Source organism: Eleutherodactylus coqui, chromosome 8, assembly GCF_035609145.1.
Source record: "Eleutherodactylus coqui strain aEleCoq1 chromosome 8, aEleCoq1.hap1, whole genome shotgun sequence".
NCBI classification, from domain to species: domain Eukaryota; kingdom Metazoa; phylum Chordata; class Amphibia; order Anura; family Eleutherodactylidae; genus Eleutherodactylus; species Eleutherodactylus coqui.
Window position 1 is genome coordinate 138456370 of NC_089844.1, and position 27578 is coordinate 138483947.

At 43.3% G+C, this 27578-nt stretch overlaps 1 protein-coding gene across 1 annotated transcript; it reads right to left on the reverse strand.

The window, feature by feature from the left end:
* Positions 1-27578, reverse strand: LCMT1 (leucine carboxyl methyltransferase 1). The gene is made up of 11 exons (XM_066576545.1): positions 27438-27578; positions 24452-24543; positions 22150-22271; positions 19584-19660; positions 17800-17861; positions 12321-12423; positions 11116-11236; positions 10275-10376; positions 3184-3275; positions 1596-1693; positions 1-450 (listed from the first exon to the last, which is right to left on the reverse strand). Exons 1-11 carry the CDS (start codon positions 27518-27520, stop codon positions 428-430), a joined length of 975 nt encoding a protein of 324 aa, XP_066432642.1. The 5' UTR covers positions 27521-27578; the 3' UTR covers positions 1-427.

The following is a 27578-nucleotide window of genomic DNA, read 5'->3' on the forward strand; positions in this document are numbered from 1 at the left end:
CCTTATTCATGATTTCATTCAATGTCTTAGAAATCTTTTATGCTGATGTTTCACCAACCAGGTGTAAAAGTAACACTTCAGCAATTACAGCACATAAGACAGTGTAGTGTGCAACGTTCCCTCATCATAAAAAGTCATCAAGACACACAAACAAGCAAGCAGTGAGTGAAGTTTGCACCGTGCAGGCATTGGCCGTGGGCGCTAGACAATCATAGATCTGTTTAATGTGCAAACTACTCAAAGAGCATCATAGTTTATTTAAAACTCCACAAACATGAGTGCAATCAGTTCAGACTCAGGTGAGTCAATGAAATCAGATGGTCGGGGCTCCTTCTTGGAGGAAAGAAAAAAAAAACAAGAATGTCTCCTTGGTGCTTGATGTTGCAGATGTTGGAGCGGGCAGGATCCATTCGTGTCTTGTGTGGGATCAAAATGTGATTTCTGCAAGATCTAGGAAAATAAAAGTGAGAATGATTACATTGTCATGCATAAATGGCAATTCCTGAACATAGCAGCTGTAGATATGCGTAACCTGTAAATTTGGGGTCTCTTTCCTTCCCTTTGAGTTTTACCCTCAACAGCTTTTTTGGACTGGGAAGATGTAGGACCGTTAGAGATGAGCCTTGCTCATCTTGAGTGACTGCCTTCTCCTCCGAGCGTGCTCGGGGGGAGAAGAGAGAGAGAGAGGATAGAGAAAAGATGGATGTTGTCTCATGCTGCCTATAGATGCTCTGTAGAGGGGGAGGAGACAAGGAAACACACACAGATATGCTGCTGCAGCAAATAGTAAATATTTACTGTCCTATAGCTACAGAAATCACATCTACACTTCTCAGTACTGCTGTACAATGTCCTTCATGATGCTGTTATTTATAAGAGTGCTAAAGAGAGCTAGAGAACAGATCCTGCTCTCCTATGTGTAGGGAGACATAATAACAGTCTACATCCACCTGGTCACGGACAGATTAGAAGAGATCCTACTCTCCCATGTGCACAGTGTATATAGACATAGCAGCTAGTCTATACCAACCAGCTCAGGAAAGAAGAGATCCTGCTCTCCTTTGTGTACAGAGTATGGAGGCATCACAGCAGCAGTCTACACCTACCAGCTCAGGAATAAAGGAGAGATCTTGCTCTCCTATGTGAGCAGTGTATGGAGGCATCAAAGCAGCTGCTTTACACCACTCATCTCAGAGAATATTGAGAATTACATATACATCCTGCAGAGGGAAAACTGGTGATAAATACAGGATAAAAGTCAGATAATGGCCAGATATGGTCATATGGTCTCATGCACACACAGCAGTTTATTCTGCCCAACTATTTATGCCAGGGGTCCCCAACTCCAGTCCTCAGGGACCACCAACAGGTCATGGTTTTAGGATAGCCTATGGTAAGAACACCTGTGGCAATGTCTGAGGCACCGACAATAATTACATCACCTGTGTAACACTGAGGAAATCCTGAAAACATGACCTGTTGGCGGTCCCTGAGGACTGGAGTTGGGGAACACCGCTTTATGCAATCTACTAACAATGTTAAAGGACGACAAATTCAATTAGAGAAGCAATGGCGGCGCAGAGAAATGATCGTACTTAAGTTTAGGGAATCTTTAGTGGCCCAGCTGATGCAGTAATGAAGGAGAAGCTGCTCCAATAATTCCTTCTCATCTAAGAATTCCAGTTTCTCGATCCTGTGGACAATGAACTACAGTTATAATCCCACAGATATCACCTTCTCGCTGCCCCCCCATCACAGATACGAATAGATCAGTCAAGCTTTTCGCATGCAGCATCCTTTTCCCTTGATTGGATATAGGTTTATTTTCCCTCCACCATTTCATTGTGTCTTGCAGTTTTATTTTATCACATTTTAGGTGTTTATGACCTATGTGATACTGATAATTAAATGTGGGTTTTGTTTATTTAGATGTTATGTCCTCTTTTATATGCGCTATTTTAACACTGGTTTCTTTTTACAGACACCGAGCACAGGCAAGTGAGTGCATCTCTGGTGCTCTTAGAAGACAACACGCACCTTATTTTTATCAGATGTTATAACAGTTCAGCTCGTGTATACGCTGAAGTATCAGTCCAAGTGCCCTAATAATAACCCCATTCTACAGTATATTACTTAAAAAGGGGAGTTTTAAAAGGGGTTAACCGGGGATTTAAATTTCTTATCGGCACCTTGGAGACGGACCAACCACCTCCGGCTGCGTTCTGACAAGGCATCATGCGGTAGTGCGGGAATCCGTAGTTGGTGACTTAATAGGCGAGGGAGGGCTGTGGACTCATTATAATTAAGCAAGCCCTTCTATCACTGCATCGGTCGTGATAGAATCAGGGGGTTGCTTAATTAGTATAATGAGCCGACAGCCAGTCCCCCACCTATGACATCGCCGTCACTGGCGCCCACACCAGAGGTGGCTGGTCAGTCTCCAAAGTGCCGGTAAGAAATTTTAATCCCCACGTCACGGACACCGGCCACCCACAATACCAAAAGACGAGCCATCAGACAGCTATAATCGATGGAAAGATAAATAAAGTTATGGCATCCAGAAGATCGCAGCCAACTTTTTTTTTTTTTTTAAGTAGTGCAGAAAAAAAAACCTATATAATATTTTACGTTTTAATCCTACTGACCCCCATAATAATGTTATGTCATTTTTGCCATAGTGTGTTCACTGTTAAAACAAGACCCCCCTAAAGATGGCAAGACTGCATGTTTTTTTTCTATTTCACTTAACTTGGAAATGTTTTCAGCACATTATATAGCACAATGCATTAAATAGAGGCACTAAAAACTACAACATGTCCTGTAGGAAAAAAATCCCCCAAACAGCTACGTTGGTGGAAAAATAAGTTTTTTTGTTTTGTTTTGAATGGTCGCACCCTAAGGGAATAAATGGTTAACCCACTTTAAACAACCTGAGGCTCCCATCCTTGTAATAGACCAGTTAAACGCTGTGTGAGCCTTCAATGGTGCATTATGAACAATACGGAATTTTCATCTACTGCACTAAAAAAGTTCATATTAACCGACAGCAAGCAGAGATACTGCAAAAGGAGAAAAACGGAAACCTGAAGTTTTTTAGAAAAATACAGCGCTGAAAACTAGCAACCCAATTTTACGTGAATGCAGGACCTTGTATGTTTCTAGAACAATCTGAGCGTTACTCACCGCATCACATCGGCTCGGGGAAGATTACCGTACACTTTAATCATGTCCCAGGCATCGGCTGCCTCCCAGCCATTACACAGTAATCTCTCGGTCTGCAAAGGAAAGCTTGGGTAAGTGCATAAGATAACCCGGGGATTGCTGGATTCAGCGTTCATCAAGATCTACAGTCATACAAAGGAGCAAAACTCTATAGGTTTATAAAGATACACTTTCATCAAGACCCCGTTGACATGTTGCATCCTCTTTGTGGTGCAAGCAGCGATGACTGACTTCATGATGATAACTTAAAAGACTTTTTCCGGGGTTACCCCGGGATAAGCATCATCACATAAGTCAGGCAGCCCCTTATCTCACCCCAGAAATATCAAACCTATGGTTAGCTTTACCATTAAAGGGAACCCGTCATCGGTTTTTCTGCTCTATATCTAGTTACTTCTAGACATCCTAGACAAAGCATACTTGTACAATGAAGGTTTTTATTTTTCCTATGTCGCATGCAAATTACCAGAGAGCGGTCCGATGGGTGGGCCGGACCGCCTTTGCTGGCCTGCACATCTCCCAAAAAGCAGCTCTCTGCTGCAGTGGTGTGCAGATGTCCTTCAGGTCACCATTGCGGCAGAGAACCTCGTGTGAGCTCTGGGACTGGGAGCATTGCAGCCTGATGAATTTACCCGGGACAGATGTTTGGCGCATGCGCCAGTCCTGGGGCTCACTTCCCCAAACTTGAATGAGAGTTGTATTGCCACGATGGTGACGGAGAGAGCATCTGCATGTTTGGGGAGATAAGTAGGTCAGCAAAGGCGGTCCAGCCACCCACTGGACCACTCTCTGGTAGTTTGCATGCGACATGGGAAAAAGAAAAATATTTGTACAGGTATGCTTTGCCTAGGCTGTCTAAGAAAGTAACTGTGGAAGGGTACATTGCACCACTGCTTTAATGGTGTAGATGGTTTGAGAGCAGAAAAAAAACTGATGACAGGTTCCCTTTAAAGGGTCTGTCCAGGATTAGAATCACATGGCTGCTCTCTCCCAAAAACAGCACCACTCCTGGCCATAGGTTGTGTGTGGTATTGCAGCTCATCTCCACTAAACGGGAGCTGAGCTGCAATACCAGACACAACCCATGAACAAGGGTGGTGCTGTGTTTGGAAGAAATCAGCCATATTTTTCTAACACTGAACAACCCCTTTAACTTCAGGCCAGACCTTCTGGCTGGAGTTGGTCTCCCTACACTCACATTCTCATGCCCAACGAAATGGGTCTCACTATAAAGATCAGGACTAGATAAGGAGCCGAAACAGGAGGTACAGCCTCATACAAGGTCACATATATCCAAATGCACTTGTACATTCCCAGCTGGTTTCAAAGGTTTATTGGTATCTAATCATACATTAGTGGAACGTTGTGCATCGACTAATTGATCCACACTTTGGACGCAGAAAAACAAACTGATGTATGAATAGAGGTCACAGTGGTAGTCATTATCAATGATTAATGACCATGTAATGGATCTTATATCCAAACTGAAAAGCCCTTTACAGACAGTACAACTTCTAAAAACCATCTTTAAATCCATGTAGAAATTAAAATATGGGGCTACATGACTGAAAACACAAAAACATACAAGGGGACAAACCGCAATACCCAGTGACGTAACCGGTGCAAGACCGCTTCACTACCCGGCTAGGATGATTAACTCGAGACGGAACAACTACTTCACCAACAGTTGGGCTTATTACAGTTTATACTCATTTAGAGCAGGGGTCCCCAACTCCAGTCCTCACGGACCCCCAACAGGTCATGTTTTCAGGATATCCTATAGTAAGGACACCTGTGGCAATGTCTGAGGCACTGACAATAATTACATCACCTGTGCAATACTGAGGAAATCCTGAAAACATGACCTGTTGGCGGTCCCTGAGGACTGGAGTTGGGGAACACTGGTTTAGAGGACTTGCTGCACATCCTGGACTGCATTAACACTGATGGGGCCAAAGCAGCAACAAGCAGAACGAACTGTTGGAGGAGCAACCCAAACACAGATACAAGGCCCAGTGTCCACGGGCAGTATTCATTTGTGGAATCCACAGTTCAAACCGCCTATAGGAAAGCATGGGTGTGCGCTCTTAAATTTACACATGCAAACTTGTTATCTGCATTCAGAAAACAAATCACAGCATGCTCCATTTTAGTGCTGATTCCATGCCATTGAAGTCAATGGAAGCCGTCCGATCCGCAAACTGTACTGCACATGTGCACCGGCCGGGACTTCCGCACACATACGCAGTACAGAAAAAAAGAAGATAGGCACAGGTACGCAGGGCGCCGGCATATGGAATCCGACCTGCCTGTGCACATGAAACCCTAGGGATGGGGTATAAGGTCAGGTCAGCCAGTCCCCCAGGGCCATACACACTCAGCAAGTATGACGCCTAGGGGAGCACAGCGGATCCAGATCAGCATCCACACCCAGATAACAGATCTCCCCTAAAGGATGCACTTCACGAGGATTATTGCGTGCGCTGAACAAGGGTACACAACAGTCCACTATGCTCAATAGGAAGTGTGCAGTGTCAGATGTCTAAAAGTCACTATTGGTAATAATGTGTACGATTATAGATACAGAGCTCAACTGAGGATTTAGAGCCTGATCAGAGATGCAATTATTAAAGATACCTTGAGGTTGGGTTCAAAGCTCGACTAAGAATTCATAGCTTGATAATAAGTACAATAAAAGATAGATTAAGTTTGGTTCAAAGCTCAACTAAGAAATCAGAGCTTGAAAGTACATACGAAAAAAGATATGGTTCAATGCGTTTCATCGAGAGGACCCCGATTCATCAGGAACCCAATAGATATCGAAGGAAATCATCCAACTCAAATCAATTGCGACTGCAGTAGAAAGCCACAGCCTGTACAAAAGAGCAGGCGGCTAATTTTGCCCATTTTCCTTTTTATTTCTTGTTTTCTTTTTGTTCGAGTGTAAAGCCGAAAGGCCATTATCGAGCTCACAGAATTTAAGGATGGTTAATTTGCTATAGAAATGAGCTCACAAATATGCATGTATAACGGTGTTAAAAAATATGGAATAAAAACCTTTTGAACCAAAAGAGCAGGCGGCTATGTGAAATGGCCAAGTTCACTAGCAATTGTAACTGTAGATCAGAGTACAGGCCCCAATACGAGGTAGTCACAGGGCTACAGAGGAACAGAAAGCCCTACCTAGATTACTAATATAAAAATAGCAGTACCAATGATCATGCAGAAACTATAAAGACAACAGTGGAGATGGCAGCCCTAATGTATTGGTCAATGAAGCAAATGTCAGCCCTGATAGTGGACTGACAAGAGAAATAGAAAAATAACAAACGGTATAGCTGTCAGCCCTAAGGGCTGGGTTCACAAAGGGCGCTATTACAAATCCCCACAGGGGCAGGACATACGTGTGATGCAGCAGCCACCAGGACGTGGGCAAAGTCCCAAAGTTCCAGCAAAATGAAGTAGAGGTGGCAGCATCAATAGGTGCAAATAATCCAAAAAGAAGTTTATTCTCCCATAGTAAGCAAGCTTGTTTACTATGGGAGAATAAACTTCTTTTTGGATTATTTGCGCCTATTGATGCTGCCACCTCTACTTCATTTTGCTGAGACTTCTTTGCCCCAATTACTTTTGTATCCAAACTGACCAGCTAACAATGTAGAAGTCAGAGCAATATTCATCCGTTCCTCAAAATCAGCTACTAATCCTACCTGGCCAAATTTCGGGCAGTATTGTAGTAGTTATATTCTTGTACATAGGGGCAGTATTATAGTAGTTATATTCTTGTACATAGAGGGCAGTATTATAGTAGTTATATTCTTGTACATAGGGGCAGTATTATAGTGGTTATATTCTTGTACATAGGGGCAGTATTATAGTAGTTATATCCTTGTACATAGTAGCATTATTATAGTAGTTATATTCTTGTACATAGTGGGCAGTATTATAGTAGTTATATTCTTGTACATAGGGGGCAGTATTATAGTAGTTATGGTTCAAAATGTATTTATTCATTTTTCATTTTAACAAGAATATAGCATTATATCGTCAGGGCATTATAGTAGTTATATTCTTGTACATAGGGGGCAGTATTATAGTGGTTATATTCTTGTACATAGGGTGCAGTATTATAGTAGTTATATCCTTGTACATAGTAGCATTATTATAGTAGTTATATTCTTGTACATAGTGGGCAGTATTATAGTAGTTATATTCTTGTACATAGGGGGCAGTATTATAGTAGTTATATTCTTGTACATAGGAGCAGTATTATAGTAGTTATATTCTTGTACATAGAGGGCAGTATTATAGTAGTTATATTCTTGTACATAGGGGGCAGTATTATAGTAGTTATATTCTTGTACATAGGGAGCAGTATTATAATAGTTATATTCTTGTACATAGGGGGCAGCATTATAGTAGTTATATTCTTGTACATAGGGGGCAGTATTATAGTGGTTATATTCTTGTACATAGGGTGCAGTATTATAGTAGTTATATCCTTGTAAATAGTAGCATTATTATAGTAGTTATATTCCTGTACATAGGGGGCAGTATTATAGTAGTTATATTCTTGTACATAGAGGGCAGTATTATAGTAGTTATATTCTTGTACATAGGAGCAGTATTATAGTTGTTATATTCTTGTACATAGGGGGCAGTATTATAGTAGTTATATTCCTGTACATAGGAGCAGTATTATAGTAGTTATATTCTTGTACACAGGGGGCAGTATAATAGCAGTTATATTCTTGTACATAGGGAGCAGTATTATAGTAGTTATATTCTTGTACATAGTGGGCAGTATTATAGTAGTTATATTCTTGTACATAGAGTGCAGTATTATAGTAGTTATATTCTTGTACATAGGGGGCAGTATTACAGTAGTTATATTCTTGTACATAGGAGCAGTATTATAGTAGTTATATTCTTGTACATATGAGGTAGTATTATAGCAGTTATATTCTTGTACACAGGGAGCAGTATTATAGTAGTTATATTCTTGTACATAGGGGGCAGTATTATAGTAGTTATATTCTTGTACATAGGGGGCAGTATTATAGTAATTATATTCTTGTACATAGGGGGCAGTATTATAGTAGTTATATTCTTGTACATAGGGGGCAGTATTATAGTAGTTATATTCCTGTACATAGGGGGCAATATTATAGTATATTCTTGTACATAGGGGGCAGTATTATAGTAGTTATATTCCTGTACATAGGGGGCAATATTATAGTATATTCTTGTACATAGGGGGCAGTATTATAGTAGTTATATTCCTGTACATAGGGGTCAGTATTATTGTATATTCTTGTACTTAGAGGGCAGTATTATAGTAGTTATATTCTTGTACATAGGGGGCAGTATTACAGTAGTTATATTCTTGTACATAGGAGCAGTATTATAGTAGTTATATTCTTGTACATATGAGGTAGTATTATAGCAGTTATATTCTTGTACACAGGGAGCAGTATTATAGTAGTTATATTCTTGTACATAGGGGGCAGTATTATAGTAATTATATTCTTGTACATAGGGGGCAGTATTATAGTAGTTATATTCTTGTACATAGGGGGCAGTATTATAGTAGTTATATTCTTGTATACAGGGAGCAGTATTATAGTAGTTATATTCTTGTACATAGGAGGCAGTATTATAGCAGTTATATTCTTGTACATAGGGGGCAGTATTATAGTAATTATATTCTTGTACATAGGGGGCAGTATTATAGTAGTTATATTCTTGTACATAGGGGGCAGTATTATAGTAGTTATATTCCTGTACATAGGGGGCAATATTATAGTATATTCTTGTACATAGGGGGCAGTATTATAGTAGTTATATTCCTGTACATAGGGGGCAATATTATAGTATATTCTTGTACATAGGGGGCAGTATTATAGTAGTTATATTCCTGTACATAGGGGTCAGTATTATTGTATATTCCTGTACATAGGAGCAGTATTATAGTAGTTATATTCTTGTACACAGGGGGCAGTATAATAGCAGTTATATTCTTGTACATAGGGAGCAGTATTATAGTAGTTATATTCTTGTACATAGTGGGCAGTATTATAGTAGTTATATTCTTGTACATAGAGTGCAGTATTATAGTAGTTATATTCTTGTACATAGGGGGCAGTATTACAGTAGTTATATTCTTGTACATAGGAGCAGTATTATAGTAGTTATATTCTTGTACATATGAGGTAGTATTATAGCAGTTATATTCTTGTACACAGGGAGCAGTATTATAGTAGTTATATTCTTGTACACAGGGAGCAGTATTATAGTAGTTATATTCTTGTACATAGGGGGCAGTATTATAGTAGTTATATTCTTGTACATAGGGGGCAGTATTATAGTAATTATATTCTTGTACATAGGGGGCAGTATTATAGTAGTTATATTCTTGTACATAGGGGGCAGTATTATAGTAGTTATATTCCTGTACATAGGGGGCAATATTATAGTATATTCTTGTACATAGGGGGCAGTATTATAGTAGTTATATTCCTGTACATAGGGGGCAATATTATAGTATATTCTTGTACATAGGGGGCAGTATTATAGTAGTTATATTCCTGTACATAGGGGTCAGTATTATTGTATATTCTTGTACTTAGAGGGCAGTATTATAGTAGTTATATTCTTGTACATAGGAGCAGTATTATAGTAGTTATATTCTTGTACATAGGGGGCAATAAGTGCAGAATGCAAGTCACAAAATGCCCATAAGTAGTTTTATTCCTCATGTACACACACGGCAGCTCATAGTGAACAGTCACCTAAAAATTCTGGTATGCGTTAAATGATCGTACCATTAAAAAGACACTAAAAAGCACTAGCAACCTCTAGGTGAGTATGACAGTGTACGGATGGAATGTCAACACTGTAGGAATGTGTATTTCCCGTTATGTAAGCACGATCTACAGTAGATAAGGACTAGCTTATAGAGTCACCGCAATATATTAATACCGATCAATACTTTCAAGGTTTATTTACAGTAGGTAGAAAACACCTCACATTGTATAATGAACGCTCCTGACCTGAGACTGGAGTGATCGACAGGCCTCTACTCCTGCTAGGTTGCACTGTCTTCTCTGCAGGTTCTCCACCATAATCTGTCCAAAGCGATCCGCCATGTTCACCTGTAAAAGTCAGAGCACCGGCTGAGGGACAAGTCCTTATCACCTTCCTCTGAAGCCTAACAAATAATTGGAGAGTGTTCAGCGCTTTTAAAAGAGAACACAGACTAATCTGATCCTGGCCAGGTTGGAGTTTCAAAGAAAAGCTGGTAACATAACATCTATGAGTGGTTTCATATTTAAAGGGAACCGGTCACATCCCCTCAGCACCATGAACTAAGTTACCATGCTAATAGGGGTTGTAACAGGGAGCCAGGGGATGTTTTTTTTTTTTTCTACTCGCCCACCCCCACGATCCAGCTCTGTCCCGCACTGACTTAGGTGCACAGCATGAAAATCCGACTTTTTTTTTTTTTTTTTTTTGAGAGCCCCCCATATTAGTCCACCTGCAATCTCAGTCTCTGCTGACAGCGTAAGCCAGGTGGAGACTACAGTCAGTCAGAATCTGCGCCACCATCCATTCTTCTGGCATTGGCACTCACATCCTGGTGCCATCATGCCCAGGATTTGAAATGTTGACACTACAGCCTCTGATTGGCTGTAGCTGTCACCTGACTTACACTGTCGACAGAAACTATGATCACTAAAGGAGTTGGTTCGCCATTTTCCCAATGTAGGAGGCCAGTATAGTTTCTTTTAAAGGCACTGACAACTTTTTCATTTTTAAACTGGAACAGCCCCTTTAACCCCCAAAAAGCTGTCAATACCATCACTAATATAATAAAGTGTCAATACAACTTACCTGTTCATAGTTTATAAACATGGCGGTGGAGAAGGTATCTGCAGCCCATTTCAGCAAACTTCCAGACTGCTCAGGAGTCATATAAACCAACACACACTCAGCCACGAGAAGAGTCGGCAATCTGGAGATAGGAGAGAATGTCAGATTGGTTTCCTCCAAGCATCCTGAGTGTACAGAGCCATGATGCAGTGCGTCCCTGTACCCCAAGTGCAACAATTTAGTAAGGTACGATTCCTTTATGCCTCAACATTGTCTGAAGTCGTTAGGCCTGGGTTATGTGTGGTTACTGCAACCCATCAGACAAAGCATGTGGCCGAATGTGACGGCAAGCAAAGTTGCATTAACAGAAACGCATGCTTCAGCACCCATACACATCTGATGTCCAATCGCAAGGGAACTGAAGCGGAGCCAGGGCCCGAAAATGAGGACTTGGAGACAGGGGAGTGCATAAAGTTTTGGTGTACTTGATGGGAAAATAAGCCCCCTTCTCCATAGACAACTCAAAAACCAGCACCAGAAAGGAACTCCTTTTAGGTCTTTGCTGCAGACCCCTTCTCTGCCATGTACGCCCCGGCCTGAAGGATATGTACCGTATATTCCGGCGTATAAGGTGACCCCCCAACTTTCACCTTATACGCCAGGAATACAGTGGAGGAAAAAAAAAAAAAATCATTACTCACCTTCCCTGGCGTTCTGCGGCGCTGCTGCAGGCTGTCGCTCCCTCCTGGTCCCCGGCAGAGAATTGCTTTCTGGACGCAGGGCCGTCAGCCAATCACAGCCATTCAATGACACCATTGAATGGCTGTGATTGGCTCACAGCGTGTGTTAGCCAATCACAGTATTAGCTTTCTGGAGGCGGGGATTTCAAGCCCTGCGTCCAGAAAGCAATGCTCTGCCGGGGACCAGGAGGGAGCGACAGCCTGCAGCAGCGCCGCAGAACGCCGGGGGAGGTGAGCAATGATTTTTTTTTTTTTTTTTGACACTTTCTTTTTTTTGTATTACCGGCGTATAAGACGACCCCCGACTTCAGAGCAGATTTTTCGGGGTTCAAAAGTCGTCTTATACGCCGGTATATACGGTAGATGAGGACGCCCACAAACCTTCTCATTTACTACATGGATTTACATATATGGCCGACATGTAAAAACCAGCCAAACACTCTGTTGTGTTAAAGGCAATGTATTTAAGTCAAACAGACACCTTACTGTGGGTCCATGCCAAATTTCTTCAGCTTCTCCTCCATGTCCTTTAGGTTTCTCAGGTCTGTGCCGACTATGGAATAGTGCAAGGAGTCCAGGCTGTGAGAATCTGTGGGAAAAAGCAGACAAATAGATTTTTTCAAGCGCCTGAGAAACAGATACAGCCTGGGCACACAGTATCATATGGCGCTCAGCGGGGGATAGAAACAAATGTTCAGCAAGTTCAACCTCTCTCAGATCTCATTGGTCTGGAGAAGCTCTCCTCCTTACAGACACGACACGGGCAGCTGGATAATTGCCCCAATATTTTCCTCTCTTTAATTGTAACCCTCAATACTGCGACATACAAGATAACGGTCTAAAATGCTTCTACATTACAATATACCATATTTACCATAACCACATATTGGTTCCCGGCATTCTACAGCTTTTACAGTAAAGAACCCGCCCTATTATTTAAAAGGGGTTTTCTGAGTTATACAAAAAAAATGTAAAGAACAGTTCAATTTTTTTATTTTATTTATTTAAATAAGGTATATGGACAGCTGCATTCCCCCGGCGGTCAAACGCTGCAGCTCCTGACCTCATGTCTGGTCTTTGTTGATGGATAGGTGAGGGAACTTTTTTTTTTTTAAGTCATTCTCTACCTTCTGTGCATTGTTAATAATGGAATAAAAACTTTTCATCCATATCGATTTTTGCAATCTGTTTATTAGTATTAACAAGGGGTTGTACCGATATTAGAAGTTATCCCCCCCCCCCCCCCATGATCCTCACTGGGGGCTTACTGCAACCCCAGCAAGGAGAAGGAATCAAAATGGAGTGCTAGTTTTGCAAGCATGCTGCGGCTCCATTTGCTTTCAATTGGACTGCGGAGATAGCGGAGCTTCACGACCCCACCAGCAAGGTTCTTAAGGGTCTGATCAAGCAGAAACCATATGTAATTAGTTCCTTTTCCATTGGAAGAGGGGTTTGCCATCCCTTTTGTTTGCTTCTGGCTCTTTAGAGGAATAGCATGAGGCAGCAAAGACCAGAGTCCAGGCTTTCCGCACTGTTCACCCCCAAGGTGAAAATAAGGGGGGTGAGCGGTGCGGGCAAAGTGCATGCTCTGTGCAACGATTTGCACCTTTCCCCTTGATAGTAACTTTTTTATGATGTGTCAATGTAGGGAGATAAATGAATAGTAAAGCTTGTAGTTTTACGAGTCGTAATAATCATCCTGGTTATGAAATGGTAAGAGTGAAAACATCTATCAGACATGGAAATTAACAGCGAGGCTGGAGCCGTCCCAAACACGCCGCGCTGGACCCCGCTTCTCACATGAGCCTTAAAGAGGCTGTTATCACAACTAACGTCCTATTTGCTTGTTACTATGATACCCCCTCTAAAAAAGGAAGAAGTATTAAAGGCCCCATTCACAACAACCTGTAGTTCCTTGAGTCTATTTCATAATGTACTGGGTACCAAGGGATGGTAGACAAGGGTAGAGGAGAGATGGTCTCCACCGTTATGGAGTGTAGTATACGGCACAAGCTATATCCAGTCATGTAACCAGTGAGGGTCTCAGATACCCACCTGTTTCCCGATACCTTACCCCTTTAGAGACCAGAGTCTTTCAGTGCTAAACGACCACTCCGTAGCAATTTTATGTATGTGGTAGTTTTATGGCTGCAGCTCTTTTCTTTTCGTGCCATATAGGGTTACTTTGAAGACCCTTTTTTCACTGAAATGGTTATAAATTATAGAACTTTATTTATTTTTAAAATAAGAATTTATTTACGCTAAAATAAAGTGCAGGAATGGGTTCCCTATTTTGTTTAGGAGATTTAGGTAATGTAATTTATATGGTGTTGGATTACAGGGTGCATATGGCGACGCTTTAGGTTGGCATTGGGTTTTTTTTTTTTACTTACTTGTATTTTATTTAGTAATTTTTTTCAAACTTTTTTTTCTTCTAACTTTTTTTTTTCATATTTATGTTCTCCATGATGTCATACAAGACCTCTGTGGGACATTCACACTGTCATTTCTTTCTTATTTGACAGTTTTCCACTGTAGCTGGGGCATCCATAGGAGCACCAGTTACAGGGCAAAATATTCCCCCAGTGTGACAGTAGTCAATGAGAGAGCTCATCTATGTCTGCTAATACCCAGCAGCTCTGCCACGTAAGGGGTCAATGGTGATCACATAGTCCAATACAGGAAATGGCACTGCTGCCTCCTCTTTTCTTTAAATGGGCTCATTAAGTGCTATGAAAGCTTGAAGAGAAAAGGCAGAAGGAGTTTAAGGGTACGTTCACATGTAGCGGATTTGGTGTGGATCTGCAGCAGACTTAATCCCTTTTATTGAAAGGTGCAGTTTTTGACACTGATTTTTTTTTTGCTGTGTACCCATAAACTACTTGTCTTCTCCTCTGGGTGCTCGGCTGTCTGACAGCCAAGTACCCGACCAACTGCTGCTAGATTGCAGTAGCTTTAAACCTGAGCTATATATTTACAATGTTAAAGCCCAGAACCAAGCACCCTATATTTATGGTGTTTGGTAGTTATTGGGTTAACATAGGGATTGTTGATGAACCACTTGTATTAACATCAAACATTACCAAAATTTCCCTTTATCTCGCTGACAAAATGTATCTGATTGGACAGCTGCCCATATAGCACGCAAAGGACAGTAAGGCGGAATATCAAAGGTGTAACTTACCAACAGGTAATTAGTAGAAGATTTCAGGAACCATAAAGGTGACACTTTGGCATCACAGTCCTATCTGCTCTATGGAAACGTTCAAAGGGAATTACTTCTAAGATGATAACAAATTGCTAAGAGATGCTGTAATTTTATGATTAGTGAGGGTTCAACCTCTGGGATCCCCACCAATTCTGAGAATTAATGACAGGCAGTGCTGATTTAGCGCTGCATCTCTTCTGGTTTCCCTCCACTGTGCCGTTCCGGACCCCCAGCTATGATAGACTGCAGCCGGTCCCATTCCCTTGATTGGAGTTGTGTTGTAGTTCCCCTCAGACGTCCCAATAGTGACCTATAAATTGCAGTTGGCATCTAGCCTATCCACGGCTGTACTACACCTGACTATAGAAGAGATTCTAGCAGATGTACCCAACCTGCTAGACCCGCCCCTGGTGGCCAGACTGGGCAAGTAGTGCGGCAGTACCAGAAAATGACAGACAGTATTACTGAGCCGGCCGCACAAACAAAAAAAGAATAAGTCAGCACTTCCCAAATAGAAATGTATAGGTGCATGTTACACTGCGGCTGCAACTAAACCGTACCGGCAGAGACACGAAGCAACCGCACTCAAATACATTCTTAATCCCAAGAATACATTACTATAATACACATACTAGCTACATTAAAAAAATAATGGTGTAAATCGGGCAGTGCCTTGATAATTACAGCAATACATATGGTGAATACAGGAAAGAGGAACTCACCTGGTGCCCCGTGGGGTTCTAACTTGAGATCAAACCAATCCCCAGCATTGCATTATCTTTCACCACATTAAAAGCACAACAGGTTTTTGTTTTTTCAGTAATTTTGATTTACGTTCTCCATTTCTTGGGAAGAAATTTGGGGTATTTCCCTATGTGCTGCTCTCCGTGTTTAATGGATGTTGTGTGGGACTAAAAAAAATGTAAGTTCTTAGTATATAGTTTGATCAAAGTATATTGGGCTATCCACCAAGGTCCAGGTGACCGAGCTTTCAGATGGGTCCTATCACTAATACCTGGTTTAATCTTTCCCAGGTTAAAATAGGTACCTACTAGAGATGAGCGAGCACCCAAATGCTCGGGTCCGCATTATTAGAGTCGAGCTTTTCATAAAATTCGAAAGCTCTACTCGAGTAACGAACCCCATTGGCTACAATGGGAGACTCGAGCATTTTTGTATGCGACACGCCGGGTCCCGAGCTTTTTTTTCCCCCTTGGTCCGTGTCTCCGTTTCCCTCTCCCCCTCTCTCTCTCCAAAAATTTGCCATTGACGCGCGCGCTGCGTCACGGCGGGGAGGGACCAAAACAGGCACGTCACAGCGGGGAGGAGCCAAAAACTGGGGTGGGGTCCAACAGGGCGTAACGAGCACCATCGAGTACGCTAATACTCGAACGAGCATCAAGCTTGACAGAGTACGTTTGCTCAACTCTAGTACCTACCTTTTAGTAAATATTGTATTTGAGTGCGGTTGCCACGTGTCTCTGCTTGTGCGGTTTAGTCGCAGCCACGGTTTAACGTGCACATGTACATCTCTATTTGGGACATGCAGACTTTTTTGTTTGTGTGGAATGTACGGCGGTGGAGTCGTGGCTGCCTCCACCTAGTTGTGCACTCCTGCCCATCTACCTCCAGTTCCTTTCATTGGGCCATATAAATTGGTACCCTACTTTCTTTGGGATTATTTGTAGGTTTAGCCCCAAGAGAGGGGTCTGCTAAAAGCTAAAATTAATTCTAAGATGTATTATAGTTCTGTATTTTCTGATAAAGCGCTGTTGCCATTTGTCTCTGCTAGTATTACTGACACTATTACTAAGAGGGGTCACAGGGCAGTTGTTCAATTAGTGGAGGCACTATTGCTATGGGGGCGGATACTGAGAGGAGGCAATAATGGGCAAGTTCATATGTAACCGATTTGCTGCAGATTTTGTCAAGATCAGCACTATTTGATGTGCATTTTGTTGCAGATTGTTTGCAGAACTCGCCTCTTCAACCGAATTTAAATTGAAAAGGTGAAATCTGCTGCGGATCCAAATACTGGAGATTTGCTGCAACAAATCCTCAGTAAATCAGCTGTGTGACTGCCGCCTTAGGTCTTATTGTGGTCAGAGATGGATATATATATGTATGCATGTATAAATTTAAGGTTTTTGTTGTTTTTGGGTTTTTTTTTTTCAAATCTGGAGACAATACACTGTTATGGTTCCTACATTTTTCAGCTTAGGGGCCATAGGCTCCTAGGTAATTTTATTCTGCAGCACTATGTCACCTTCATTCTCAGGACAAGTCAAGCTCTCAGAGGATGAAGCCCCAAGAATAGGTCATCACTATACAAAATGAGAGGAACGCTTTAGTGGTTCTTGTTTCATGTGCTGCGAGTGGGCACCGTGGAACCCCAGAAGTTATGTCCCAAACTACTACTACCTCCCTCAATACTATCAACTGCTGTTAAAGCTGACACAGGGATTGGGCCCAGTAAAAGAGAATATGTTTGGCAATGGTAGCTACCAGACAGCTACTTTGGTGTCCACACAGGAAAGAAAGCTGTCTGCGCTGGCTAGGAATAGTCGCTAAACAGCCGGGCTTCATTGCCATATATGGATGTCACTGGCAACCAGGTATATGTATGTTCAGCATGGCAAGCACAGATGTATTAGCAACAAGGACAGTGCCAGTATTTAAAAGGCCTGATATCCACAGACGTCACCCACTAGAAGACAATGTGGGCACCACAAAGCCCCTCGAAGGGAACAGACTCACCTATGAGCAGTGACTCCCCAGAATGTGACTCCATTATTGGCTTGGAGAGTGGAGGTTTCGACCTATTAAAAACAAAAAAGTTTTAAACTTAAAAAAAAGAGGGAACCCCCAGATTTACAACTCTGATATAAATTTTATTGTTCAGCGTTACAATTGGCAGACGACAGCACGGTTGTGGTGAAATACGACTGAACTGTGCCAGAAAACGTAAAATAGAGCAAGTCTGTATGAGAATCATCCTGAAAATGTCACATTAATCTGAGTTAGGGTGGTTTTACAAAGGTGGATCATCTGGCCAAAGTAAAGCACGCCAACCGACTATGAACAAGTCAGTCAGCACTCATAATGTGTTCAAGGGAAGACGATTTACAGTATGGGCCAAATGCAAGATCATCTCCTTACACACCGCATCTGTTGGCTGCATATCTCCACGTTTACCGAAGATGTTCTGCCGACCAGCGAGTGTTCTTATACTTGTCCGAGTTGATCAGATGAATGAGAGTTTGCTTGCTTGTCAGCTGATCGGTGGCACATTCACACAGCCCGATCAAAAGTTTGTGCCCAATTATCGGGCAATGTAAAAGCGCCTTTAGGCTCATGTCTTTTTATCATACTGCCCATTACAGAATATCTAGAATGGATCGTACAGGAACACAGCAACAAATAAAACATTGTGCCCAAGCAGTCATCAATTACGTGAGACATCTATGAAAAACTTTCACAATTAACATGAAATGTCTCTGCTAACATGATTTTATAAGGAATTTGTGATTCAAGAGCAACTTTCCACATCCTGTTAGGGTATATGGATGCCATATAGAGGTCCGCTGCTCAGGACCCCCAGAACAGGTAGCGTTGTGTCAGACTATGTTCACATGGTCGCCCATATAAGACCAGCCTTAGTGTAGCTTTCTGCCACTGATTTGTATTACTGCAGCCACATATAAAACCCATTCAATGGGTCTAATGTGTGCAGAGAAAACACGGTGTGCAATCCGCGTCAAGAAGTGACATTTAACTTTTTTTACCGTCCCAATTCCCATTCAAATGAAGCCCCTCTACTGATGCCAAGAGTAAAAAATGTCCATAGTTAGGCAAAGTGACAGATGGGCATGTTCTGGTCACATTTATACGTCCGTAATAAGGAGGGGTGTCCCGGCTTGACTGGGTCTCTTGACCCGAACCACAAGCATCCTATGATGCTTGTAGTTTGAGTTAGGAGAATCGTGAACTGGCAAGTTCACCCCTCCTTATTATGGACGTATAAATGTGTCCAGAACATGCTCCTCTGTCACAAGTATGAAAAAGTACCTAAATTGGCATTGTATACTGAACTCATCACCCCTTCAGATGCAGAAGTGCTTGTTGTAGCTGTGCTATATGTGCAGGCAGCACCTGACACTGTAGATAACAATATAGGTTAAAAAGTAATACTCCCTCCCTGCAAATATTTGTATATAGAGGCAATCGGTTTAACTAAAACATGAAGAGATGAAAAAAAATAAATGACCCTTTAATGCCTTATTTTATAGTCCCGTGGTGTTTTGCAAGCTGGGTTTATAAGCATTACCCTTTTACTACTGCATGGGGGGTATAAAGCAATAACCACATCTGACAGCCTTTATGTTCCTGGAGAATTATTACCTACGCAAGGAATACATACATACATACTGCATGGTATGAATCATGTAATTCACAGCATGCAATATGATTAAGTGGATATGCTCTCTGCAACCCCACCATGAGCTTTCATAAAATACATAGACATACATTGGCGGACTTACTTTATGTTATATAGTTTTCTGGCAACTATTGAGGGGAAATCCACTTCAAAATACTTCTTTGGGAGAAAATCTTCATCCTTCATCAAACAAACAAACGCTAAAATTGTGAAACAAACTGTAATGGTAAAAAACTTTTCAGCCATTATAAAGTATATTAGAAATGCTATGACTATCATGCGGGTGCACTAAAGTAGTCTCAGGCCCTAATACAGTAAAGTACAGACCTAAGTACAGGCCTTAATACAGACTTAAGTAAAGGACCACAACAGATCACTGATCCACATATCCTACATTTGCACTTGATGGCTTGTAGGATTTTCCCAAATATGACCATCAGGTGGCAGTGTGGAATCTTGTGCATGTTACTCTGTCATCAATGCATGCACACGAACGACAGCGATATCGCCGCATTTTCTCGCGACGATATGGCGATTTTGTGTTGCTACAAAGTCACGCGACTTTGTAGTGTTCTTTATCTGGGATTTTCGGGGGGGGGGGGGGGGGAGTTGAAATATAAGCCCTACCTCAAAAATAAGCTCTGGCTGCATTAAAAAAAGACAAACAAAAACCACACACAATACATCACCTAACAGGCACTGTCTGCTCAACCGCACTTCTCGCAGGTCCCCAGCACATTGCTTGTAGTTTCCCCCCAGTGTTTCCTAGTCAGGGGTTCAAAAACCCCGCCTCCAGGAAGCACTGGCTCTGATTGGTTCATCGAGCGCTGCAGCGATTGGTTCTTTAATGCTGCGGCTCAGCCAATCACAGCCATCGCATTGAATGGCTGAGATTGGCTCATCGAGCACTGCAGGGATTCGTTTCCAAATGCTACAGCTCAGCCAATGAGAGCCAGTGCTTCCTGGAGGAGGGGTTTTTGAAACTCTGACGAGAAGGCACTGGCTGAAGACTACGGAAAAGAGTAACTGACAGCGCCTGTTAGGTGATGTATTGCATTTTTTTTAATGCAGCCAGGGATTAATTTAGAGCTTATAAACAGTAGGATTTCCTACCATAAAAGTTGCATTGCACCGCACAAAAACCGCATTTTTGTGCAATGCAACACAAAGGAAGGCTCCATAGGGAAACATGGGCTACAAAACATAGCAAATCGCAGTAATATTCAGCATGCCGTAATTTTTTTCTTGCAATGTAGCAGCCTACAAAACATCATTAATGTGAAGGAACCCACTGGAAAGCATGGGCCTCACGTACATGCGATTGGCAGCACTATTGCATCATGTGAAAAATGTGCGATTTTGTCGCCCGTGTGAAAGCAACCTAAGAAAGACGGAACAATACCTCTGCAGCGCCCCCTACAGGATGGCAGCATTCCTTCAAATCAATGTCAGACCCTTTAAAAAATTCTGTAAAACAATAATTGGGAATTGTAAACCAAGCCAAAAACCTACTGCACACTGATGAGGGGTAAAACCCCCCAAACAGCTGTCGGTGTATGGTTTTCTGGCTTGGTTTTCAATTCCCAATCACTGTTTTAAAGATTGTTCAACCCCTTAATGACGCGGCCCTTTTCTTTTTTCATTTTCGTTTTTCCTCCCTCCTTTTAAAAAATCGTAACTCCTTTATTTATCCATCGACGTCGCTGTATGAGGGCTTGTTTTTTGCGGAAAGAGTTGTATTTTTCAATGGTGCTATTTAATGTACCATATAATGTACTTAAAACCATTCTAAGTGTCGTAAAATGAAAACCCCCCCGAAATTCCGTCATCTTTCGCTGTGTCGTGTTTCTATGGCGCACAAACCGCAGCAAAAAAAAAAATTACATGATAACCTTATTCTACGGGTCAGTACGATTACTAGGATACCAAACTTGTATAGTTTTTCTTTTAGCTGTACTACTTTTATTTTTTTCAGCGTGGTGTTAACTGACACCAACTGTTTATGGCGTGGACTTGGCTCCCAATCCTGCTGCATGCTTAAAGGAGTTCCCATATCAGGACAATCCCATTCCATATGTCCTACTGTGGCATGTGAACATTATACACAAGGATTTCCACTCTCATGAAACCCCCACACACCCCGTGAGCCAAAGCAGAGAGCTGCTGTAAAGAGCAGCTAATGCTCCGGCTGACTCAATGTGACCACGTATTAGATGGTCCAACATTAATTAGAATACGAATCATGTAATACTACACTCCCCCTGCAGCTGACCATCAGGGAGGCTTTATTCTAAAGCCCAATTTACACGGGACGAAGTGTCGGACAAACTATGCCCGACAGTGCGCCCCAGTGATGCTCGCTCGTGTGCTGTTACACAGGAACAAGTATCGCTCACAGCGCGGCCAGCATGGTGGCGGGGCAGCTGGGGAGCGTTCTTCCCTCGCTCACCTCCATTCACAATGAGCAGCAGTCGTTCAGGTTTCTGCACGCATTTACAAGGGACGACTATCAATCAAACTCTCGCAGAGCAAAGGGTTTTGAACAACTCTTAACGATAATCGTACCGTGTAAAAGGGCTTTAAGAAAGCAATGTCCAGACCATCACAGAATGGATGAGTAATGAGAGAAGTCAATAAGGCACTCTAGGCCTTGATATCTTGGATCTCACCTTTAATCTCCAGAAGGTTGTGTCCAGCCCCGCCCCGAGATTGATGATCTGACATTTGCATTCTGTCTTTTTGAGGAAGGCGTTAAGCAGATAATTAACCCCTTGTACCCGAGCATAGTAACCTGATAAATGAGAAGAGAGACAATGATATTACTCCGCAAATATAACCTCTTCCTGCGCTGCAAAGCATAATTATGTCACGGCAGCAAAGCACTTAATGTGAACCACCATAAAAGTATGTCATAGTGATGGCCCGGGCCATCAATTGTAGATGCCAAAACCAATAAATCTGATCCTGGCCATTTAATCCCTTAGGTACAGCAGTCAATAGCACCTACGTGGTTTTACAGAGGCAGTAGGACCCCTCTTAAAGTCCAGTATCTTACAGAGGTGTGCCTAAGACTACCTCTTTAAACCATAAAGGGGTATTCCAGTCATGGCAACATTATTTTCCAAGTTATCACCCATCCACTGGATAGGTGAAATCTGATTAGTGGGGGTCTGGCTGCTGAGACCTCCACCGATCCCAAAACCATGAGACCCGTGCCCTCCTTATTCTCACTGCGGAGTTACTTCTCCCACACACAGTGAGAAGGAGATTTAACGGTGCAGCACTAATGCATATGCAGTGGCGCACTGTTCATTTTCAATGGGACTGACAAAGATAGCGTAGTACTAGCGCTCGGCCATTTCTATCATCCTCATTGAAATGAATAGAGCGCGCACCACGCATGTGCGTTAAGTGCTTCATTCAAGCTGACATCACAGCGCAGTGAGGAGGGGCACAATGGTGCGCCGTTCTCAGGATTGGTGGGGATCTTGCAATTTTTGTGCGATGCGATTTTGAGATTAATAAGTCTAATTGAAAAAAACGCAGCGATACTGCAGCGTAAACAGGAATGCTAGTGGGTAGAAGCCCTAAGAGTTGCTGTTTGAAATGACGCTGACATGGAGTGTAGCAATACTAAACGATACTAGCAGGGCAGCATGGATAGTACCATCTTTATCAGGACAAGGCATGGCACAGACTTTAGGATGGCTTCTCACAGGACGTATTCCTGGTGGAAATCCCGCGGTTTGGCCGCAGCGAAAAACCGCGAGATTTCCGCCGGTAAAGCATTACTTCAAAACCCGCGGCACTTCACAACGGAAAAGCTTGCGGCCGAGCCACTCCAAAACCCGTGGCTGACGGCGCTCCCATAGAGGAGAGCGCGGCCGCAACGGAAAAAAAAAGGACATGCTGCAGGCAGCAAATCCGCGCCACAGCGCCAGCTTTGCCGCGACAGATTCGCCATCCCGAGTGGACGAGATTTCTGAGAAATCTCGCCCACATGGCTGGCCAACCCGGGATTGGCGGCCACAGGCAGATTTGCCGCGGCAAAATACTGTACGGAATTTCCATGGCAAATCCGCCCTGTGTGAACCCAGCCTTACTCTTGTGCACCACCAAACCTTTCAATTCCAGAGAATGATGGCAGCATTATTATGAACCCAGCAACTGCAGTAAGTAGTCAACTCCAAATTAACTCTACAGCAGCATCTCTTGGCAATCACACATATAATGAAAGCCAGCCATAAAAGAACACATAGGCTGGGTTCACACAGGGCAGATTTACCGTGGAAATTCCGTTCGGAATTTTGCCGCGGCATGTCCACCTGCTGCCGCTAATCCCGGGATTAGCCAGTCATGTGGACGAGATTTCTCAGAAATCTCATCCACACGGAATGGCGAATCCGTTGCGGCGCGGATTCGACGGCCGCAGCATGTCCATTCTTTTTTCTTTTCCGCTGTGGCCGGTGCTCCCATAGAGGAGTACTACGGGTTTTGATGCAGCGCTTTCCCGGTGGAAATGTCGCGGTTTTTCGCTGCGGCCAAACAGCAAGATTTCCGCCAGGAATATGTCCCATATGACCCCAGCCTTAGGGGGAAATTTACAAAGCCCATCATTTCCCAAGCCAGTCTTAGTATAAATTCCCCCGTGCAGGTAACACAAGGAGAGGAGCACGTCTCTTTGTGTATTAAGCACATCCATGCACCTACAAGGAAATGTAAAGCAGGTCTGACCCAGTGTATGTTATGGCATAATTTATGCCAGTTTCTGGGGTAAATTATACATATATCTGCGAGTCTGGGGTGGCCATGCGCCAACAAGGCCGGCCCCTTTTTATCACAAAAATGGCGAGATTGGCTCAAAAATTTTTTTAAACACCTTCTTCAAATATGCGCAATTTCTTTTATGCCATAAAAGGCTTTAGAAATGTTCCCAATTCTTCCTGAGGTTTACGCTCCCCACATACTCGCCTCTATTTATCTCCGGCGCTTTGCGCTCCTTGGCTTGTCTCACGAAATACTGAATGTAAGGATCCTTCCAGTAGCCGACGCTGACTGCAAACCTGGAAAGAAGAAGTGGGGGAGAGAGCTAATGAGGTGAGGGTGAAGCAAGAAGAAAAAACGATCAGATTTTACCCAGTTTAGGACAATCCGTTCTTTCATCAGTTTTATGATCTGAGTATTTTATTGCAGCACTTATGTCAGTGCAAATATAATCGGAAGGCAGAGTCACCATTCAGAAAAACGGACGATTGCAAGAGTTTATGATTAAAGGGATCCTCAAATAAATGCTCCCGCTTCTAGATATTGCTGTTCATAGCTGTTATGGCGCCCCCTGCTGTTCTTTCGATAGCACTTTCACTGCATGGGAATCACATTTAGTGCATTTTTAGTGTGTATACTTTTTTTTCCAAGACCGCAACCCACCATCTTCTGGCAACATGCATAGAAACACAGTCAATACGTGTGCAACTGCGTACGCGATCAGATGGACCAAAATCAGCCAGTGAAGTCAGCGACTACAGACCAAGATAGGACACGCTGCAATATTTTAAACAAAAAAAAGCTCATCTGCATACCCCAAGGGAAATCAATGGGGTTTATGCTTTCCGTATTACATCCTTACAAATAAAACATAGCCAATCACAGGCCTCAGCGGCCACATTTTTTTTTTAAGGCAGAATCAACACTGAGAATAGTGATTGGCTGAGCGGTCATGTGACTGTTTTCTGGGCTGGAAGAGGGGAACCTCTGATTGGCAATTAATAAAATATTTTATTTATCACACGCTCATGGACATGCGCAGGGTGGCTTTTTTATTCTACTTTTTGAAGATTCAGAGCGGGGATGTGCATGTAAACGCCGCCCGTACGCAATGTATTGTGTATGGACAGGGTATCATATGCAGGCCATACAAATGTACAGGGCTCACGCAGCGTGGTCTGCAGAGACATGGAGCATGCTGCCATCTATTTCTCCTGCACATGGATACGCAGCGCCTACATGTTGGTGTGCATGGATCAATGAGAGTCCACCGACTTTCATTGACTCCATTCACCGCATGTCACGCGGCTGTGTAATATATGCATGATATATGGTGAAAACATGGCCGTGGACACGAGCTCACCGCTGTAACATGGCCGTGGCCACACGTCCACTCTTCCATCTGCATCCTGTGATGGTGAGGAAGTAACACACGGCTGCAGGATCAGCCACACAAGGGGAATTTACTAAAGGTTTGCTAGTCTAAGGCCTCATGTCCACGGGTGGGTTGGATTCTGCGGGAGCCCGCAGCGGTACCTGACCCTGCCCGCAGCCGAGGACCGTGCATTCCTGTCCTGGTCTTTTCTGTACTGCGGACGTGTGCGGAACCAGTACAGTTTTTTTTTTAAACTCCTGCTTTCCTGCAGAATCCACGGCCCGTCCGCAGTGTTAATTGCAGACGGGCCGCGGATAGGACGGCTTCCATTGACTTCAAAGGAAGCCGTCTGCATGAAATCCGCACTAAAAAGGAGCGCGCTGCGATTTGTTATCCGCATGCGGAACCCGGAGAACAAATCCACGTGTAAATTCAAGTGCGGACGCCCGTGCTCCCCTGTGGGTGGCTGGAACTATGGATCTTCTATGCGGATTCTGCGAATCAAATCCGCCCGTGGACACGATGCTTTAGATGCACCATTTAAGAGGCGCATGATTCTTAATGCAACTCTTCAGCTATCGGACAAAGTTCCGTCCAGGGATCAGAGGAGGGCGCAAGGTTACCTGCCACTCTCCTGCCACTCTGTCGCTTCCGGTCGTCCAAGATGGCTATTTCACTCCTCTGACCATCTCATCTGCACTGTGCTAGACTGACGCACAATGCCTGCTCCCCAACTGGCCAGCGCTGGCAGGGGTCAGTACTACTGGCGGATCGGAGGGTCGAGAGTGCAAGGGAACAGCCGCAGGTGATATAACTCCCCCACCTCATTTTGTCCTAATTAAACGGGTTGTACCGGGATCACAAGTTATACCCTATCCAAAGGGCTTGCTGATTGGTGGGCATTTCACAGCTTAGACCCGCACGGATCTCAAGAACAGGGGTCACATGTCCCCCTCTGCCTGTCACTGCAGGGGTCTCTTCTCCTGCAGTGATGTCAGAATGGCCGAGCATGCACGGTTGATGCTTCACTCATTGCAATGGGGCTGACGGGAATACCCGAGCCGGAGCCACTCGGCCGTCTCAGCACCCCACAGACAGTGACTGCAGTGTCAGCACGCTTCTGCAACCAGCATCCTCACCGCAGAGAGGACGACAGGAGACATGGGACCCCCATTCTTGAGATCTGCGGGGGACCCTCCACCAATCCGGGTACAACCCCTTTTATATAGTTGGTTGATATTTGTCGTCCCGTACGCAGCAAAATCCAATCGACGACAGCCATGCGGAGGTGGACAAGTGCGCCATAATGTACACGTGGTGTAAACTACAGCCGACTTTGTCCCCCGTGTAACGCTTCTCTCTTCCGTTAGGCCGTGCCTCATTTAAAAAAAAAAAAAAAAGTAGCGGGGACCATGCGAGAAAAAAATGCATAAAAAAAAAAAAAAAATGGACAAAAATACGCAACTTTGTTTACACCAGAATTCTGACACACGGCTCTAAATCAATTCCCGCACGTGGTTAGTTTGGCGCTGTAACCATGGAGACAAGTGTTCACAGGAGCTGTGGATGCAAAACAGCAAATCAAGACGATCTGCTTTATTTTCTCATTTTAGGTCTCAGAGGAATTAGAAAAATAAAAAAGTCTGCAATGTTTTTCCCTCTCGGGGAGAAGGTTCTAGAATTGTGCTGACCGAGCACGAAAGGGAAGTCATTTGCATCATGGGTGGAACAACTAGCGCTCTTCTAGGGCATTCTGTCCCTAAGGACGTATGACAAGAACAACACGTCCCCTTTAAGACGCGTCCGACCCTTCCTCACCTCTTACAGACAGAAGCGTCATCGCAGGTTCCCCGCACGGCCTCGTCCGCCGTGTCTGAGTCCTGCCCGCTAGTTCTGGACATCTCTCTCCGCCGCCTGTCACTGCAGCTCCAGCTGTTTGTTGATGTTTCCTAGCTACAA